Source organism: Eucyclogobius newberryi, unplaced genomic scaffold (assembly GCF_026437365.1).
Source record: "Eucyclogobius newberryi isolate DKJ021-1_F unplaced genomic scaffold, fEucNew1.0.hap1 SCAF_14, whole genome shotgun sequence".
NCBI lineage: Eukaryota > Metazoa > Chordata > Actinopteri > Gobiiformes > Gobiidae > Eucyclogobius > Eucyclogobius newberryi.
In genome coordinates, this window is record NW_027315768.1 from 1409253 (window position 1) to 1430619 (window position 21367).

The 21367-nt window shown below is 49.1% G+C and overlaps 1 protein-coding gene across 1 annotated transcript in view; it reads right to left on the minus strand.

Moving 5' to 3' along the window:
- Window positions 1–21367, minus strand: part of LOC140359285 (uncharacterized) — a 93877-nt gene that overhangs the window by 41335 nt on the left and 31175 nt on the right. The window contains exons 7-17 of the mRNA XM_072444145.1: window positions 14520–14795; window positions 13592–13697; window positions 11295–11423; window positions 10865–11013; window positions 9955–10104; window positions 9796–9874; window positions 9649–9726; window positions 6679–6825; window positions 6216–6325; window positions 5858–6104; window positions 3963–4135 (exon numbers count right to left, since the gene is read on the minus strand). Coding sequence (XP_072300246.1) covers window positions 3963–4135; window positions 5858–6104; window positions 6216–6325; window positions 6679–6825; window positions 9649–9726; window positions 9796–9874; window positions 9955–10104; window positions 10865–11013; window positions 11295–11423; window positions 13592–13697; window positions 14520–14795 — 1644 coding nt within the window. The remainder of the gene's footprint in view (window positions 1–3962; window positions 4136–5857; window positions 6105–6215; window positions 6326–6678; window positions 6826–9648; window positions 9727–9795; window positions 9875–9954; window positions 10105–10864; window positions 11014–11294; window positions 11424–13591; window positions 13698–14519; window positions 14796–21367) is intronic.

Sequence of the window (21367 nt, forward strand, 5' to 3'; positions counted from 1 at the left end):
GATGTAAAGAAGTGAGTGAGGAGTACCTGAGCTCTAACATGGAGGAGTACCTGAGCTTTAACATGGAGGAGTACCTGAGATGTAAAGAAGTGAGTGAGGAGTACCTGAGCTCTAACAGGGAGGAGTACCTGAGCTCTAACATGGAGGAGTATCTGAGCTCTAACATGGAGGAGTACCTGAGCTCTAACAGGGAGGAGTACCTGAGCTCTAACAGGGAGGAGTACCTGAGCTCTAACATGGAGGAGTACCTGAGCTCTAACAGGGAGGAGTACCTGAGCTCTAACATGGAGTACCTGAGCTCTAACATGGAGGAGTACCTGAGCTTTAACATGGAGGAGTACCTGAGATGTACAGAAGTTAGTGAGGAGTACCTGTGCTGTACAGAAGTGAGTGAGGAGTACCTGAGATGTAAAGAAGTGAGTGAGGAGTACCTGAGCTCTAACATGGAGGAGTACCTGAGCTCTAACAGGGAGGAGTACCTGAGCTCTAACAGGGAGGAGTACCTGAGCTCTAACATGGAGGAGTATCTGAGCTCTAACATGGAGGAGTACCTGAGCTCTAACAGGGAGGAGTACCTGAGCTCTAACAGGGAGGAGTACCTGAGCTCTAACATGGAGGAGTACCTGAGCTCTAACAGGGAGGAGTACCTGAGCTCTAACATGGAGTACCTGAGCTCTAACATGGAGGAGTACCTGAGCTTTAACATGGAGGAGTACCTGAGATGTACAGAAGTTAGTGAGGAGTACCTGTGCTGTACAGAAGTGAGTGAGGAGTACCTGTGCTGTACAGAAGTGAGTGAGGAGTACCTGTGCTGTACAGAAGTGAGTGAGGAGTACCTGAGATGTAAAGAAGTGAGTGAGGAGTACCTGAGCTCTAACATGGAGGAGTACCTGAGCTTTAACATGGAGGAGTACCTGAGATGTAAAGAAGTGAGTGAGGAGTACCTGTGCTGTACAGAAGTGAGTGAGGAGTACCTGTGCTGTACAGAAGTGAGTGAGGAGTACCTGTGCTGTACAGAAGTGAGTGAGGAGTACCTGTGCTGTACAGAAGTGAGTGAGGAGTACCTGAGATGTAAAGAAGTGAGTGAGGAGTACCTGAGCTCTAACATGGAGGAGTACCTGAGCTTTAACATGGAGGAGTACCTGAGATGTACAGAAGTGAGTGAGGAGTACCTGTGCTGTACAGAAGTGAGTGAGGAGTACCTGTGCTGTACAGAAGTGAGTGAGGAGTACCTGTGCTGTACAGAAGTGAGTGAGGAGTACCTGAGCTGTACAGAAGTGAGTGAGGAGTACCTGTGCTGTACAGAAGTGAGTGAGGAGTACCTGAGCTGTACAGAAGTGAGTGAGGAGTACCTGTGCTGTACAGAAGTGAGTGAGGAGTACCTGTGCTGTACAGAAGTGAGTGAGGAGTACCTGAGATGTAAAGAAGTGAGTGAGGAGTACCTGTGCTGTACAGAAGTGAGTGAGGAGTACCTGAGATGTAAAGAAGTGAGTGAGGAGTACCTGTGCTGTACAGAAGTGAGTGAGGAGTACCTGTGCTGTACAGAAGTGAGTGAGGAGTACCTGTGCTGTACAGAAGTGAGTGAGGAGTACCTGAGATGTAAAGAAGTGAGTGAGGAGTACCTGTACTGTACAGAAGTGAGTGAGGAGTACCTGTGCTGTACAGAAGTGAGTGAGGAGTACCTGAGATGTAAAGGAGTGAGTGAGGAGTACCTGTGCTGTACAGAAGTGAGTGAGGAGTACCTGTGCTGTACAGAAGTGAGTGAGGAGTACCTGAGCTGTACAGAAGTGAGTGAGGAGTACCTGTGCTGTACAGAAGTGAGTGAGGAGTACCTGTGCTGTACAGAAGTGAGTGAGGAGTACCTGTGCTGTACAGAAGTGAGTGAGGAGTACCTGTGCTGTACAGAAGTGAGTGAGGAGTACCTGTGCTGTACAGAAGTGAGTGAGGAGTACCTGTGCTGTACAGAAGTGAGTGAGGAGTACCTGTGCTGTACAGAAGTGAGTGAGGAGTACCTGAGCTGTACAGAAGTGAGTGAGGAGTACCTGTGCTGTACAGAAGTGAGTGAGGAGTACCTGAGCTGTACAGAAGTGAGTGAGGAGTACCTGTGCTGTACAGAAGTGAGTGAGGAGTACCTGTGCTGTACAGAAGTGAGTGAGGAGTACCTGAGATGTAAAGAAGTGAGTGAGGAGTACCTGTGCTGTACAGAAGTGAGTGAGGAGTACCTGAGATGTAAAGAAGTGAGTGAGGAGTACCTGTGCTGTACAGAAGTGAGTGAGGAGTACCTGTGCTGTACAGAAGTGAGTGAGGAGTACCTGTGCTGTACAGAAGTGAGTGAGGAGTACCTGAGATGTAAAGAAGTGAGTGAGGAGTACCTGTACTGTACAGAAGTGAGTGAGGAGTACCTGTGCTGTACAGAAGTGAGTGAGGAGTACCTGAGATGTAAAGGAGTGAGTGAGGAGTACCTGTGCTGTACAGAAGTGAGTGAGGAGTACCTGTGCTGTACAGAAGTGAGTGAGGAGTACCTGAGCTGTACAGAAGTGAGTGAGGAGTACCTGTGCTGTACAGAAGTGAGTGAGGAGTACCTGTGCTGTACAGAAGTGAGTGAGGAGTACCTGTGCTGTACAGAAGTGAGTGAGGAGTACCTGTGCTGTACAGAAGTGAGTGAGGAGTACCTGTGCTGTACAGAAGTGAGTGAGGAGTACCTGTGCTGTACAGAAGTGAGTGAGGAGTACCTGTGCTGTACAGAAGTGAGTGAGGAGTACCTGAGCTGTACAGAAGTGAGTGAGGAGTACCTGTGCTGTACAGAAGTGAGTGAGGAGTACCTGAGATGTAAAGAAGTGAGTGAGGAGTACCTGTGCTGTACAGAAGTGAGTGAGGAGTACCTGTGCTGTACAGAAGTGAGTGAGGAGTACCTGTGCTGTACAGAAGTGAGTGAGGAGTACCTGAGATGTAAAGAAGTGAGTGAGGAGTACCTGTACTGTACAGAAGTGAGTGAGGAGTACCTGTGCTGTACAGAAGTGAGTGAGGAGTACCTGAGATGTAAAGGAGTGAGTGAGGAGTACCTGTGCTGTACAGAAGTGAGTGAGGAGTACCTGTGCTGTACAGAAGTGAGTGAGGAGTACCTGAGCTGTACAGAAGTGAGTGAGGAGTACCTGTGCTGTACAGAAGTGAGTGAGGAGTACCTGTGCTGTACAGAAGTGAGTGAGGAGTACCTGTGCTGTACAGAAGTGAGTGAGGAGTACCTGTGCTGTACAGAAGTGAGTGAGGAGTACCTGTGCTGTACAGAAGTGAGTGAGGAGTACCTGAGATGTAAAGAAGTGAGTGAGGAGTACCTGTGCTGTACAGAAGTGAGTGAGGAGTACCTGAGATGTAAAGAAGTGAGTGAGGAGTACCTGTGCTGTACAGAAGTGAGTGAGGAGTACCTGTGCTGTACAGAAGTGAGTGAGGAGTACCTGTGCTGTACAGAAGTGAGTGAGGAGTACCTGTGCTGTACAGAAGTGAGTGAGGAGTACCTGAGATGTAAAGAAGTGAGTGAGGAGCACCTGTGCTGTACAGAAGTGAGTGAGGAGTACCTGTGCTGTACAGAAGTGAGTGAGGAGTACCTGAGATGTAAAGAAGTGAGTGAGGAGTACCTGTGCTGTACAGAAGTGAGTGAGGAGTACCTGTGCTGTACAGAAGTGAGTGAGGAGTACCTGTGCTGTACAGAAGTGAGAGAGGAGTACCTGAGATGTAAAGAAGTGAGTGAGGAGTACCTGTGCTGTACAGAAGTGAGTGAGGAGTACCTGTGCTGTACAGAAGTGAGTGAGGAGTACCTGAGATGTAAAGAAGTGAGTGAGGAGTACCTGTGCTGTACAGAAGTGAGTGAGGAGTACCTGTGCTGTACAGAAGTGAGTGAGGAGTACCTGTGCTGTACAGAAGTGAGTGAGGAGTACCTGAGATGTAAAGAAGTGAGTGAGGAGTACCTGAGATGGAGCAGCTCCTGGTGCAGGTGCTCGCTCTGTCTCTTCTCACTGTCCTGCAGCTCCTGGAACCTCTGGGTGTCTCTGAGGTACTCTTGGTGGGAGTGCTGGGTCCTCCTCAGCTGCTCGTTGGCCTCCTGGAGCTCCTTCAGCAGAACGGCCTTCTGAGAACTCAGCTAAACACACACAACAGCCTGAGAAGAGAAACATGCACCAAAACTCTAAATATTATTGTCATTGCAAAATTCTAATTTGATGAAATTTGTTGCATTCCAGAGGAATTAAAGCAAATACTTCCAATCAAACAAAAGTGTTTTGTTTACAAATGTGCAAACATTTGTATTTTTTTCAAGCTTAAATAGTGCGACCAAGATGTGTAAATCTGCCTTGGTGCTCCCAGGGGCCCCTCAAGTGAAGTGAACAACTACAGGCTAAATCTAAACGTGTCGCAGAAAAACATCTTTAAAGCTGCTCAGCACATGAAGAATAAGAAAGACTTGTGAGACCAGACCTGGGCACGCCGGGGCTCAGAGGACGGGCACGCCGGGGCTCAGAGGACGGGCACGCCGGGGCTCAGAGGACGGGCACGCCGGGGCTCAGAGGACGGGCACGCCGGGGCTCAGAGGACGGGCACGCGGGGGCTCAGAGGACGGGCACGCCGGGGCTCAGAGGACGGGCACGCCGGGGCTCAGAGGACGGGCACGCCGGGGCTCAGAGGACGGGCACGCCGGGGCTCAGAGGACGGGCACGCCGGGGCTCAGAGGACGGGCACACCGGGGCTCAGAGGACGGGCACACCGGGGCTCAGAGGACGGGCACAACGGGGCTCAGAGGACGGGCACAACGGGGGCTCCGAGGACGGGCACAGGGGGCTCTGTTCAGCCTCTTCATGCTGTCGTTAGGTCACATGACACACAGTGAAAATGTGTCCAATCACAATGATGCAGACGAGTCAGATCTATGTTTCACTGTCACAGGTGACTATGGACCAGTGGATTCACTCTGTCACTGCATCCAACAGATCAGTGTGTGGAGCGGCCTCCTGCTGGTGCCAGAGGGCCTCCTGCTGGTGCCAGAGGGCCTCCTGCTGGTGCCAGAGGGCCTCCTGCTGGTGCCAGAGGGCCTCCTGCTGGTGCCAGAGGGCCTCCTGCTGGTGCCCCTCCTGCTGGTGCCAGAGGGCCTCCTGCTGGTGCCAGAGTCAGTGTGTAGAGGCAAAACAACTTTCTCCAGCTGAACTCAGACAAGACTGAAGATGTGAGACAGGTTCTGCTCTGACAATGTTCAAATCTAAGATAAAAACAGTTTCCTTTAGCTGTGTTTGACTGAAAGGATTTTCTTTGCTCTCTTCTCTTTGATGTCTTAAACTGTGTTGTGATTTCTGTCATGTCTGTGGGATTTTAATGCATTTGCTGCTTGTGCTCCTGGTCCTGTAGACCCCCCTCGCTCCCCCTGCAGCGTGCGGGCTGTATTACATGCTCATGAACACATTGTCAAACAACAATGAATGATAAAGAACAGACACTGTATATTAGACTTCCAAATGAGCACATCATTGGACTGGTAGAACATGCTGGTTTAGGCCGGACTCGCGGATGGAAGACGTTATGCCCTGCAAGGTTTATTTTAGACCATTTATTATTCCACTATCAGGGTAAGATTAAGAACAGGTATTTTTGTTGAGGGTAGGGCTTTGGGACACGGCGGCCCCACCATAGAGGCCCCACCATAGAGGCCCCACCATAGAGGCCCCACCATAGAGGCCCCACCATAGAGGCCCCACCATAGAGGCCTAACTTTATCTACTATTATCTATGAGTATGAACATAAAAGAGGAAACATTGTTCTTCTGAGGACTAATATGACTATCAGGGGCAGGGAGAGCTGTGATGTGCGGCTGACCTGCTCCTGCTGCACCTGACACAGTCTCAGCTGCTCCTGCTGCTCCTCCTGCTGCTCCTCCTGCTGCTGCTCCTGCTGCTCCTCCTGCTGCTCCTCCTGCTGCTCCTCCTGCTGCTCCTCCTGCTGCTCCTCCTGCTGCTCCTGACACAGTCTCAGCTGCTCCTCCTGCTGCTCCAGGGTTCGCTCACTGTGCTCCAGCCTGAGCTCCAGGTCAGCTTGCCGTGCCACGCCCGCCTCACACTCACACCTGCACACGCATTACAAACAGCTGATCTCGACAGTGAGGCAACGAATAGCATTTGAACGTTCAACCAAAGTCAAAATGTCCACATTACAAAAAGTCCATTCCATTGCTGACCTGAGCTCCTCACACTGCACCTCCACCGCCTTCAGCTGCCTCTGCAGAGCATCGACCTCTGACCCCAGAGTCTGCAGCTCTAGATGGCGGTTGGACAGCTCCGACTCCACCTGAAACACAGCACATGTACTTTACTATGATCTCCCCTCTAACAAATCAAACAGCTGCATGGTCTCTGACTGACTCAAGTACTTTAGATGAGGGTTCTGGCTGAAGAGACATCTTCTGAAATGTCTCTTATCAGCGGTTGTTTGCTTTTATTGATTGATCACAATAAACTTTAAACAAATCAATAGGGCTGTATGTGGTGCCAGTGCTATTTCAAATAAAGAGTTTATTCCTACATAGTCCAAAGCACATGCATTTATTGACACTTTGAAATGATCTAAAATGATCTGATCAAACAAAGTGTCCTTCTTCTGCCCTTTGGCACACAAACTAAACACACGACCTTTGAGCTGACCTGGCTGAGCTGAACGTGGAGGTCCCTTTTGTCTGAGGCCAGGACAGAGTTGAGGATGGACATTTTGTCCAAAGCGTCATGTGTCTCTTCCAGCTGTCTCTTCAGAAGAGTCTCTGAGGAGGACAGACGTAGCTTGGCCGCCCTGTTCTGAGGGACAGAGCATGGACAGTCAAGCTAAGAGAGAACATGGGTCACACCAATCAGGAGTGTACATGTGAGTATGTACGGGAGTGTACTAAAAAGTATGGATGTGGGAGAGTGCAGGAGTGTACTTGGGTATATGGGAGTGTACAGGAAAGTATGGGGGTGTACGGGAGTGTCCAGAGATGTAAAATACAATACAAGAGTCTATGTGAGCATGTGCAGTCTTTTATAGTTTCAATCCTTTTCCTTGGACTGAAGTAGAGTGTTTGGGAGTGTTTGAGAGTGTACAGGAGTGTTTGGGAGTGTACGGGAGTGTATGGGAGTGTACGGGAGTGTTTGGGAGTGTTTAGGAGTGTACAGGAGTGTTTAGGAGTGTGTGGGAGTGTACAGGAGTGTTTAGGAGTGTGTGGGAGTGTACAGGAGTGTTTAGGAGTGTGTGGGAGTGTACAGGAGTGTTTAGGAGTGTGTGGGAGTGTACAGGAGTGTTTAGGAGTGTGTGGGAGTGTACAGGAGTGTTTAGGAGTGTGTGGGAGTGTACAGGAGTGTTTAGGAGTGTGTGGGAGTGTACAGGAGTGTTTAGGAGTGTGTGGAAGTGTACAGGAGTGTTTAGGAGTGTGTGGGAGTGTACAGGAGTGTTTGGGAGTGTTTGAGAGTGTACAGGAGTGTTTGGGAGTGTACGGGAGTGTATGGGAGTGTACGGGAGTGTTTGGGAGTGTTTAGGAGTGTACAGGAGTGTTTAGGAGTGTGTGGGAGTGTACAGGAGTGTTTAGGAGTGTGTGGGAGTGTACAGGAGTGTTTAGGAGTGTGTGGGAGTGTACAGGAGTGTTTAGGAGTGTGTGGGAGTGTACAGGAGTGTTTAGGAGTGTGTGGGAGTGTACAGGAGTGTTTAGGAGTGTGTGGGAGTGTACAGGAGTGTTTAGGAGTGTGTGGGAGTGTACAGGAGTGTTTAGGAGTGTGTGGAAGTGTACAGGAGTGTTTAGGAGTGTGTGGGAGTGTACAGGAGTGTTTAGGAGTGTGTGGGAGTGTACAGGAGTGTTTAGGAGTGTGTGGGAGTGTACAGGAGTGTTTAGGAGTGTGTGGGAGTGTACAGGAGTGTTTAGGAGTGTTTGGGAGTGTACAGGAGTGTTTGGGAGTGTACATGAGTGTTTGGGAGTGTACATGAGTGTATGGGAGTGTACAGGAGTGTTTGGGAGTGTACATGAGTGTGTGGGAGTGTACATGAGTGTTTGGGAGTGTACATGAGTGTGTGGGAGTGTACATGAGTGTTTGGGAGTGTACATGAGTGTGTGGGAGTGTACAGGAGTGTTTAGGAGTGTTTGGGAGTGTACAGGAGTGTACATGAGTGTTTGGGAGTGTACATGAGTGTTTGGGAGTGTACATGAGTGTTTGGGAGTGTACATGAGTGTTTAGGAGTGTTTGGGAGTGTACAGGAGTGTTTGGGAGTGTACAGGAGTGTTTGGGAGTGTACAGGAGTGTTTAGGAGTGTTTGGGAGTGTACAGGAGTGTACAGGAGTGTTTGGGAGTGTACAGGAGTGTTTGGGAGTGTACAGGAGTGTACAGGAGTGTTTGGGAGTGTACAGGAGTGTACAGGAGTGTTTGGGAGTGTTTAGGAGTGTTTGGGAGTGTACAGGAGTGTACAGGAGTGTACAGGAGTGTTTGGGAGTGTACAGGAGTGTTTAGGAGTGTTTGGGAGTGTACAGGAGTGTTTGGGAGTGTACAGGAGTGTTTGGGAGTGTACAGGAGTGTTTGGGAGTGTACAGGAGTGTACAGGAGTGTTTGGGAGTGTACAGGAGTGTACAGGAGTGTTTGGGAGTGTACGGGAGTGTTTAGGAGTGTTTGGGAGTGTACAGGAGTGTTTGGGAGTGTACAGGAGTGTTTGGGAGTGTACAGGAGTGTACAGGAGTGTTTGGGAGTGTACAGGAGTGTACAGGAGTGTTTGGGAGTGTACAGGAGTGTACAGGAGTGTACAGGAGTGTTTGGGAGTGTACAGGAGTGTTTGGGAGTGTACAGGAGTGTACAGGAGTGTTTGGGAGTGTACAGGAGTGTACAGGAGTGTACAGGAGTGTTTGGGAGTGTAAACGTTTAAAAAATAATAGGACCCTCCAGGCACTAAAATGTAAATTAGACTAATTAGCATATGGATTAGCTGCCCCATTGTGCACAGCTTCACCTGCGCCACCCGGAGGCCGCGCCCCCGGAAGCCGCGCCCCCCGGAGGCCGCGCCCCCCGGAGGCTGCACATCTTTATGAAGCTTAGAGGAAGAACGATATGATTCTAGTGCTGTTTCATGTCAAATCAGAAGACTTTGGATGTTTATTCAGTGCTTTAACTTGATCATAAATTGCTTAAAAAATATATTTTTAGTTAATGCAATTTTTGTTCTTTTTTTGAAAATGTTTTTGGATTATTTCTGAAACAGGGAGAACTTGAGTGAAAATATGTTTGAATATTCCTGATATCTGGGATTGTTTAGGGACCAACTCTATATATCAACTGTATATGATTCTATATAATAATGGCAAGAAAAGAATCATTTGAATGCATTTTTTTATTGCTGCTTTGGTGGCATGAAATGAATAAAATATAAAGCATGTCCCTGTATCATGCAAATGCACATTTCAGAGCTTTTAACCTTCTTACAGTGCTAATGAGGGACGGGGGCCGTGTGTGAGGGACGGGGCCGTGTGTGAGGGACGGGGCCGTGTGTGAGGGACGGGGGCCGTGTGTGAGGGACGGGGGCCGTGTGTGAGGGACGGGGGCCGTGTGTGAGGGACGGGGGCTGTGTGTGAGGGACGGGGGCCGTGTGTGAGGGACGGGGCCATGCACCTCTGTGAGAGCATCTCGATGGTCTGCAGACTCTTCTTCGGCCCTCTGTCTGTGCAGCTGCTCTCGCTCCAGCGCCCCCTGCAGGAGCCACATGAGCATTAGAATGTGAGAACATGAATATGGAACTTAGAGCAGGAGCAGTCGGACCCTGAGGCTGTGGAGCTCCAGGCGCTGCTGCTTCTCCTTCTCGTTCAGCTGAACCTCCTCCAGGAGATCCTGCTCCACTCTGAAAACGTGACAAACATGATGCTAACATGTGGATATGGAAAAGGAGTGTCAGTGACTGTTCCTCCGGAGAGCCTGTACCTCCGGCGAGCCTGCTCCTCCAGAGCCCCTCTCCTCTCCTCCTCCTGCTCCCTCTCTTTCTTCAGCCTGTCTCTCTCCCTCTGCAGCTCCTCTGCTCTGAGCTGCAGCTGCTGCACCTCCAAGTGCAGAGCTGAGCTGTCCTCCTGCTCCCTGTGCAAGCAGTTACATGTATACATATACATGAATATACATACACACACATGTATACATATACATGAATATACATACACACACATGTATACATATACATGAATATACATACACACACATGTATACATATACATGAATATACATACACACACATGTATACATATACATGAATATACATACACACACATGTATACATATACATGAATATACATACACACACATGTATACATATACATGAATATACATACACACACATGTATACATATACATGAATATACATACACACACATGTATACATACATATATACATATATATATATATATAAATATATGTGTGTTGTTTATATATTTATATTATATTATAATATTATGTATATGTGTATATGTATATGTATATATATATATATATATATATATATATATATATATATATATATATATATATATATGTATATGTATATATATGTATATGTATATGTATATATATATATATATATGTATATGTGTGTTGTTTATATATTTATATTATATTATAATATTATGTATATATGTGTATGTGTATATATATATATATATATGTGTATATATATATATATATATATATATATATATACACATATATATATATATATATACATATATACTTATACATATATACATATACATAATATTATAATATAATATAAATATATAAACAACACAGGAGAAAGTGATGAGGACAACTATTCTGTATCTGATGATTGGGGAGCAGTGGTGACACCTGTGGAGGAGGCCTTGGGCCTCATGGAGCTTCTGCTGGGTGAGGGCCCTCTGCTGCTCCTCCTGCGTCTGCTCTGTCTCCAGGCGTCTGAGAGAAGCCTCCAGAACGACCTTCTCCTCTCCTAACTCGCGGACGTGCTGCTCCAGGGCCTGGGACACAAATGAATTGACTGTATATAATACACTGGATATTCTTCTACACACGACATATTTGTAAATGTATCGCATCAGAATGTCGGAGTTACAGTACGTTTCATTTGCTCATTTGGATAATGTGGCATTTTTAGTCTGTTGCCCTCTCCACCAGTCTACATCAAATACTGGGATGTCATGATGCTTCAGAATGCCACAGTAGTTTCAGTTTCCTGAATACACCATAATACAAGAGCTTCAAGACCTCTGAAGGAGTGAGAGCTGAGGCTGGCTCTGACCTGTAGTTGGTGCTGGTTCCTCTGGAAGGCGCTCTCTGTCTGAGTGATGACCCCCAGCAGAGAAGACAAGTCCTGGGTGAGGACGCCCTCAGAGGAGACAGCAAGTGACGGACTGTTCAGGAGGCGGGCCTTAGAAACAGGAGCAAACATTACTAGTGTTGTGTGGATCTAGGGTCTGTGTGAGTCTAGGCACCCTCCCCCTTAAAAATGTCAAACTTGAAAGGGACAATGTGTTCTTCAATATCTTTGCTGTCCCTGCACTTTTCTGGACCGAGATTTCTGATGTTTTTTTCCAGGGATCTGCTGTAGCCACTCCTCCAGTTTGGGGGTCACTGCCCCGAGTGCTCAGATGACCACGGGCACCACCTTTGACCTTCCGTGCCTTCTCCAGCTCTTCTCTGAGCCCTTTTCCTGATGTTGCCATCACTTGGTGTTGCCACGTCCACCACCACGGCTTTCCTCTGACCCTTGAGACCACCACGGCTTTCCTCTGACCCTTGAGACCACCAGGGCTTTCCTCTGACCCTTGAGACCACCAGGGCTTTCCTCTGACCCTTGAGACCACCAGGGCTTTCCTCTGACCTTGAGACCACCAGGGCTTTCCTCTGACCCTTGAGACCACCAGGGCTTTCCTCTGACCCTTGAGACCACCAGGGCTTTCCTCTGACCCTTGAGACCACCAGGGCTTTCCTCTGACCCTTGAGACCACCACGGCTTTCCTCTGACCTTGAGACCACCACGGCTTTCCTCGGACCCTTGAGACCACCACTATGTCCGGTTGGTTCTCCATCACCATTCAGTCTGTATCTGGAAGTCCCAGAGGACCTTGGCTCGGTCGTTCTCCATCTTTGGAGGTGTTTCCACTTTGTCCTTGGGGTCTCCAGCTCGTGCTCTGCACAGATGTTTCTTACACTATGTCAGCTCCTGGTGATGGAGCTCCATGTGTGCTGTCCCTGCAGCATCTGCACCTGCAGTTATGTGTGGGATGGTCTCAGGGGCCCCTTTGGCTTGTAGGACTCCTGATATTGTTGACAGGTAACGGCGGCCAGGCGTACCACAGCTTGTGCTGTTGCAGAGGCAAAAGCCCTGGGCTGGGAGGAGTTGTCATTGTCACTCACACTACAGACTCATGCTGAAAAACATTGTGTCCAGTTTTTAGATTTCATGAAACTACTAATGGGATATGCCTATGAAAGAAAGTGGCTGTTTTTCCAGCCCTTAGCCAGCTTTTTCTTTCCACGTGAAGCAGAGTCAGTAAAAACTAGTTCAGGCCATCTGTGCTAACCCTTTGTGACACTTCCTACATGTTCCCTCTCTACATGTCAAGAAATGATAAAAATACTAAATGTAATAATTCCATTGAATTTCACAGCCAATCAAACGTGTGTGAAAGTCGCGATCAGCCCTGGAACGGCGTGCGGCTCCTGGTGCTGTCGCTGGCCCCGTGTTTGACGTCGTGATGAGTGACGCAGGTCGCTTTTGTTTGGCGCCTCCCGTGTGTCGAGCCCATAGGTTCTGCCTTCAGGAAACTGACCTGATATGTGTATTGTACGTGTTGTCCCCCCTGTCTGTAAATACCCCCCCCCTTTTTATTATGTTCAGCGTCTTTGGGTCACTGAAAAGCACTATATAAATAAAAGTTATTATTATTATTATATGGGCCATTACAGTCAGACTGTGACCTGACTTAGTAAAATAATAGAGGAGAGTCTCATGTCCTGGTGGCGTGGACAGCCGAGTAGTTCTCCCACATGTCAATCATTCCCTGCGTGCTACTGCACACCTGCAGGCTCGCTCCCATAGCAGCACGTTTCCATGGTTACACATGCGTGGTTGATATGCTGTGTGTGTTTAGTGAGTTCCTTCAGTTACAGGACAAACATGACACAGAGAAAGACTGTGTTCCAGCTCAAATGTCTGACACAAACTGAGCCGACGATCAAGGACTGGACCGGGACAAGAAAATCACATTGGACTTAATGTGAAAATGGACAAATTTGAGGGACAAATGTGCTGTATTTATTTCAAGGACAGTGTATATTAATAAACACGTCTGTAAATATGGCAGAATTAGCTATAAGGCTGTTTTTTCTGGGTTAACTCTGGACTACATGTGACATTTACTTTGCTTCGTCTTGTCTGGACGCCTTTTTCATGTTTTTCTTTTGTTTGCCATGTTCTCTCTGGTCTTGTTCTGTTTCATTCGTTTCATTCTTTAGAATATTATACAAAAATAAAATGTGTTCTAGATGACCCCTCATCACTTGCAGTTAAAGTGTAAAGGTGGCACTCCTCACCAGCCTGAGCAGCTCGGCGCTCACAGTCTGCAGGTCGCTCTGGCTGGCTCTCAGTCCATCACACTCTTGTCTTTGCTCCAACAGACACAAGGAGGCGCTGTGCAGCCTTCACACCAGCACAGGAAGAGCAAGGAGAAACAGGGAGAACATACACAGGACATGAACAACATGAATGAATGAACAACATGTACTCAAAAGCCTTTAGAGCGTTTTAAAATGCTGTTAATGTGGCTCCGGGAGCAAATGACATCACACCAACAGAACTCATGCTCCTAAAGGCGTGGAACAGGTCACATATTCATTTGATGTGTCAATATTTCCCCTACAATAAGATACATCATCTAAGCTCAGCTAGTTTTCCTCGTTCCATCCCAGGTATCAATGCAAACTCAAAACTACTCGTAAAATATTGAGGATTATCTATATATTATCCAGATACTGGATAAACATAAGTTAAACACACAATTAACATTGTTTTCCGTCAACATGAAATCATTGATATTGTGGTGCCGCCTGCAGTGACGCCGTGGCTCAGGAACTGTGTCAGAGTCAGACGAGCCCCAAAGTGCAGACCACGGGAGATTAGAAGTGGAAGAAGGCTTTTATTAGTGTGTGAATGAGCTCGTTTACACGGAACATGGTCGTGCGGATAAGACCGCCGCCGTTTGATGTATGGAGTGAAACATGGAGGAGGAAGGACATTCGACACCACAGATTTTGCAGCGACAGCAAAAGTCATGGCCGCTTTGTGTTCAAACTACAGCTCAAATCACAGTGTGTGATGCGAGTATATTAGTACAAATTATGTGCGATGGACGTTTTTTCACACGTGTTTTCGACAACATAAGAAAAAGTATTCTTGGCAATGGTTTTGTTTGAAGAAGAATGATCCATGTCCTGTTCTTCTCCAAACATCACAGTCACTTACTCTTGCTTCAGCCTCTCCACCTCACAATCCTCCAGGATCTGTGAGCGCTCAGCAGGGCACAGCTCGTCCAGATGAAGTGACCCCACATGGCTGGGAGGGGGGAGGGGAGGGGAGAGGGGAGGAGAGAGGGGGGATGAGTCTGCTCCCATGGTGGAGGACAAGGGCGGGGCAGGGGTAGGAGAGGAGGGGTGGGTCAGGGCAGGTGTGAGGGAGCTCCAGGAGGACAGCAGTGAGGTGCACAGGTGAGAGAAGTCGACTCGCAGCTGCCACAGGGCTCTGAACACAGAACAGAAACATGAGCTGCCACAGGGCTCTGAACACAGAACAGAAACATGAGCTGCCACAGGGCTCTGAACACAGAACAGAAACATGAGCTGCCACAGGGCTCTGAACACAGAACAGAAACATGAGCTGCCACAGGGCTCTGAACACAGAACAGAAACATGAGCTGCCACAGGGCTCTGAACACAGAACAGAAACATGAGCTGCCACAGGGCTCTGAACACAGAACAGAAACATGAGCTGCCACAGGGCTCTGAACACAGAACAGAAACATGAGCTGCCACAGGGCTCTGAACACAGAACAGAAACATGAGCTGCCACAGGGCTCTGAACACAGAACAGAAACATGAGCTGCCACAGGGCTCTGAACACAGAACAGAAACATGAGCTGCCACAGGGCTCTGAACACAGAACAGAAACATGAGCTGCCACAGGGCTCTGAACACAGAACAGAAACATGAGCTGCCACAGGGCTCTGAACACAGAACAGAAACATGAGCTGCCACAGGGCTCTGAACACAGAACAGAAACATGAGCTGCCACAGGGCTCTGAACACAGAACAGAAACATGAGCTGCCACAGGGCTCTGAACACAGAACAGAAACATGAGCTGCCACAGGGCTCTGAACACAGAACAGAAACATGAGCTGCCACAGGGCTCTGAACACAGAACAGAAACATGAGCTGCCACAGGGCTCTGAAAACAGAACAGAAACATGAGCTGCCACAGGGCTCTGAACACAGAACAGAAACATGAGCTGCCACAGGGCTCTGAACACAGAACAGAAACATGAGCTGCCACAGGGCTCTGAACACAGAACAGAAACATGAGCTGCCACAGGGCTCTGAACACAGAACAGAAACATGAGCTGCCACAGGGCTCTGAACACAGAACAGAAACATGAGCTGCCACAGGGCTCTGAACACAGAACAGAAACATGAGCTGCCACAGGGCTCCGAACACAGAACAGAAACATGAGCTGCCACAGGGCTCCGAACACAGAACAGAAACATGAGCTGCCACAGGGCTCCGAACACAGAACAGAAACATGAGCTGCCACAGGGCTCCGAACACAGAACAGAAACATGAGCTGCCACAGGGCTCCGAACACAGAACAGAAACATGAGCTGCCACAGGGCTCCGAACACAGAACAGAAACATGAGCTGCCACAGGGCTCCGAACACAGAACAGAAACATGAGCTGCCACAGGGCTCCGAACACAGAACAGAAACATGAGCTGCCACAGGGCTCCGAAAACAGAACAGAAACATGAGCTGCCACAGGGCTCCGAACACAGAACAGAAACATGAGCTGCCACAGGGCTCCGAACACAGAACAGAAACATGAGCTGCCACAGGGCTCTGAACACAGAACAGAAACATGAGCTGCCACAGGGCTCTGAACACAGAACAGAAACATGAGCTGCCACAGGGCTCTGAACACAGAACAGAAACATGAGCTGCCACAGGGCTCTGAACACAGAACAGAAACATGAGCTGCCACAGGGCTCTGAACACAGAACAGAAACATGAGCTGCCACAGGGCTCTGAACACAGAACAGAAACATGAGCTGCCACAGGGCTCTGAACACAGAACAGAAACATGAGCTGCCACAGGGCTCTGAACACAGAACAGAAACATGAGCTGCCACAGGGCTCTGAACACAGAACAGAAACATGAGCTGCCACAGGGCTCTGAAAACAGAACAGAAACATGAGCTGCCACAGGGCTCTGAACACAGAACAGAAACATGAGCTGCCACAGGGCTCTGAACACAGAACAGAAACATGAGCTGCCACAGGGCTCTGAACACAGAACAGAAACATGAGCTGCCACAGGGCTCTGAACACAGAACAGAAACATGAGCTGCCACAGGGCTCTGAACACAGAACAGAAACATGAGCTGCCACAGGGCTCTGAACACAGAACAGAAACATGAGCTGCCACAGGGCTCTGAACACAGAACAGAAACATGAGCTGCCACAGGGCTCTGAACACAGAACAGAAACATGAGCTGCCACAGGGCTCTGAACACAGAACAGAAACATGAGCTGCCACAGGGCTCTGAACACAGAACAGAAACATGAGCTGCCACAGGGCTCTGAACACAGAACAGAAACACAGAACAGAAACATGAGCTGCCACAGGGCTCTGAACACAGAACAGAAACATGAGCTGCCACAGGGCTCTGAACACAGAACAGAAACATGAGCTGCCACAGGGCTCTGAACACAGAACAGAAACATGAGCTGCCACAGGGCTCTGAACACAGAACAGAAACATGAGCTGCCACAGGGCTCTGAACACAGAACAGAAACATGAGCTGCCACAGGGCTCTGAACACAGAACAGAAACATGAGCTGCCACAGGGCTCTGAACACAGAACAGAAACATGAGCTGCCACAGGGCTCTGAACACAGAACAGAAACATGAGCTGCCACAGGGCTCTGAACACAGAACAGAAACATGAGCTGCCACAGGGCTCTGAACACAGAACAGAAACATGAGCTGCCACAGGGCTCTGAACACAGAACAGAAACATGAGCTGCCACAGGGCTCTGAACACAGAACAGAAACATGAGCTGCCACAGGGCTCTGAACACAGAACAGAAACATGAGCTGCCACAGGGCTCTGAACACAGAACAGAAACATGAGCTGCCACAGGGCTCTGAACACAGAACAGAAACATGAGCTGCCACAGGGCTCTGAACACAGAACAGAAACATGAGCTGCCACAGGGCTCTGAACACAGAACAGAAACATGAGCTGCCACAGGGCTCTGAACACAGAACAGAAACATGAGCTGCCACAGGGCTCTGAACACAGAACAGAAACATGAGCTGCCACAGGGCTCTGAACACAGAACAGAAACATGAGCTGCCACAGGGCTCTGAACACAGAACAGAAACATGAGCTGCCACAGGGCTCTGAACACAGAACAGAAACATGAGCTGCCACAGGGCTCTGAACACAGAACAGAAACATGAGCTGCCACAGGGCTCTGAACACAGAACAGAAACATGAGCTGCCACAGGGCTCTGAACACAGAACAGAAACATGAGCTGCCACAGGGCTCTGAACACAGAACAGAAACATGAGCTGCCACAGGGCTCTGAACACAGAACAGAAACATGAGCTGCCACAGGGCTCTGAACACAGAACAGAAACATGAGCTGCCACAGGGCTCTGAACACAGAACAGAAACATGAGCTGCCACAGGGCTCTGAACACAGAACAGAAACATGAGCTGCCACAGGGCTCTGAACACAGAACAGAAACATGAGCTGCCACAGGGCTCTGAACACAGAACAGAAACATGAGCTGCCACAGGGCTCTGAACACAGAACAGAAACATGAGCTGCCACAGGGCTCTGAACACAGAACAGAAACATGAGCTGCCACAGGGCTCTGAACACAGAACAGAAACATGAGCTGCCACAGGGCTCTGAACACAGAACAGAAACATGAGCTGCCACAGGGCTCTGAACACAGAACAGAAACATGAGCTGCCACAGGGCTCTGAACACAGAACAGAAACATGAGCTGCCACAGGGCTCTGAACACAGAACAGAAACATGAGCTGCCACAGGGCTCTGAACACAGAACAGAAACATGAGCTGCCACAGGGCTCTGAACACAGAACAGAAACATGAGCTGCCACAGGGCTCTGAACACAGAACAGAAACATGAGCTGCCACAGGGCTCTGAACACAGAACAGAAACATGAGCTGCCACAGGGCTCTGAACACAGAACAGAAACATGAGCTGCCACAGGGCTCTGAACACAGAACAGAAACATGAGCTGCCACAGGGCTCTGAACACAGAACAGAAACATGAGCTGCCACAGGGCTCTGAACACAGAACAGAAACATGAGCTGCCACAGGGCTCTGAACACAGAACAGAAACATGAGCTGCCACAGGGCTCTGAACACAGAACAGAAACATGAGCTGCCACAGGGCTCTGAACACAGAACAGAAACATGAGCTGCCACAGGGCTCTGAACACAGAACAGAAACATGAGCTGCCACAGGGCTCTGAACACAGAACAGAAACATGAGCTGCCACAGGGCTCTGAACACAGAACAGAAACATGAGCTGCCACAGGGCTCTGAACACAGAACAGAAACATGAGCTGCCACAGGGCTCTGAACACAGAACAGAAACATGAGCTGCCACAGGGCTCTGAACACAGAACAGAAACATGAGCTGCCACAGGGCTCTGAACACAGAACAGAAACATGAGCTGCCACAGGGCTCTGAACACAGAACAGAAACATGAGCTGCCACAGGGCTCTGAACACAGAACAGAAACATGAGCTGCCACAGGGCTCTGAACACAGAACAGAAACATGAGCTGCCACAGGGCTCTGAAAACAGAACAGAAACATGAGCTGCCACAGGGCTCTGAACACAGAACAGAAACATGAGCTGCCACAGGGCTCTGAACACAGAACAGAAACATGAGCTGCCACAGGGCTCTGAACACAGAACAGAAACATGAGCTGCCACAGGGCTCTGAACACAGAACAGAAACATGAGCTGCCACAGGGCTCTGAACACAGAACAGAAACATGAGCTGCCACAGGGCTCTGAACACAGAACAGAAACATGAGCTGCCACAGGGCTCTGAACACAGAACAGAAACATGAGCTGCCACAGGGCTCTGAACACAGAACAGAAACATGAGCTGCCACAGGGCTCTGAACACAGAACAGAAACATGAGCTGCCACAGGGCTCTGAACACAGAACAGAAACATGAGCTGCCACAGGGCTCTGAACACAGAACAGAAACATGAGCTGCCACAGGGCTCTGAACACAGAACAGAAACATGAGCTGCCACAGGGCTCTGAACACAGAACAGAAACATGAGCTGCCACAGGGCTCTGAACACAGAACAGAAACATGAGCTGCCACAGGGCTCTGAACACAGAACAGAAACATGAGCTGCCACAGGGCTCTGAACACAGAACAGAAACATGAGCTGCCACAGGGCTCTGAACACAGAACAGAAACATGAGCTGCCACAGGGCTCTGAACACAGAACAGAAACATGAGCTGCCACAGGGCTCTGAACACAGAACAGAAACATGAGCTGCCACAGGGCTCTGAACACAGAACAGAAACATGAGCTGCCACAGGGCTCTGAACACAGAACAGAAACATGAGCTGCCACAGGGCTCTGAACACAGAACAGAAACATGAGCTGCCACAGGGCTCTGAACACAGAACAGAAACATGAGCTGCCACAGGGCTCTGAACACAGAACAGAAACATGAGCTGCCACAGGGCTCTGAACACAGAACAGAAACATGAGCTGCCACAGGGCTCTGAACACAGAACAGAAACATGAGCTGCCACAGGGCTCTGAACACAGAACAGAAACATGAGCTGCCACAGGGCTCTGAACACAGAACAGAAACATGAGCTGCCACAGGGCTCTGAACACAGAACAGAAACATGAGCTGCCACAGGGCTCTGAACACAGAACAGAAACATGAGCTGCCACAGGGCTCTGAACACAGAACAGAAACATGAGCTGCCACAGGGCTCTGAACACAGAACAGAAACATGAGCTGCCACAGGGCTCTGAACACAGAACAGAAACATGAGCTGCCACAGGGCTCTGAACACAGAACAGAAACATGAGCTGCCACAGGGCTCTGAACACAGAACAGAAACATGAGCTGCCACAGGGCTCTGAACACAGAACAGAAACATGAGCTGCCACAGGGCTCTGAACACAGAACAGAAACATGAGCTGCCACAGGGCTCTGAACACAGAACAGAAACATGAGCTGCCACAGGGCTCTGAACACAGAACAGAAACATGAGCTGCCACAGGGCTCTGAACACAGAACAGAAACATGAGCTGCCACAGGGCTCTGAACACAGAACAGAAACATGAGCTGCCACAGGGCTCTGAACACAGAACAGAAACATGAGCTGCCACAGGGCTCTGAACACAGAACAGAAACATGAGCTGCCACAGGGCTCTGAACACAGAACAGAAACATGAGCTGCCACAGGGCTCTGAACACAGAACAGAAACATGAGCTGCCACAGGGCTCTGAACACAGAACAGAAACATGAGCTGCCACAGGGCTCTGAACACAGAACAGAAACATGAGCTGCCACAGGGCTCTGAACACAGAACAGAAACATGAGCTGCCACAGGGCTCTGAACACAGAACAGAAACATGAGCTGCCACAGGGCTCTGAACACAGAACAGAAACATGAGCTGCCACAGGGCTCTGAACACAGAACAGAAACATGAGCTGCCACAGGGCTCTGAACACAGAACAGAAACATGAGCTGCCACAGGGCTCTGAACACAGAACAGAAACATGAGCTGCCACAGGGCTCTGAACACAGAACAGAAACATGAGCTGCCACAGGGCTCTGAACACAGAACAGAAACATGAGCTGCCACAGGGCTCTGAACACAGAACAGAAACATGAGCTGCCACAGGGCTCTGAACACAGAACAGAAACATGAGCTGCCACAGGGCTCTGAACACAGAACAGAAACATGAGCTGCCACAGGGCTCTGAACACAG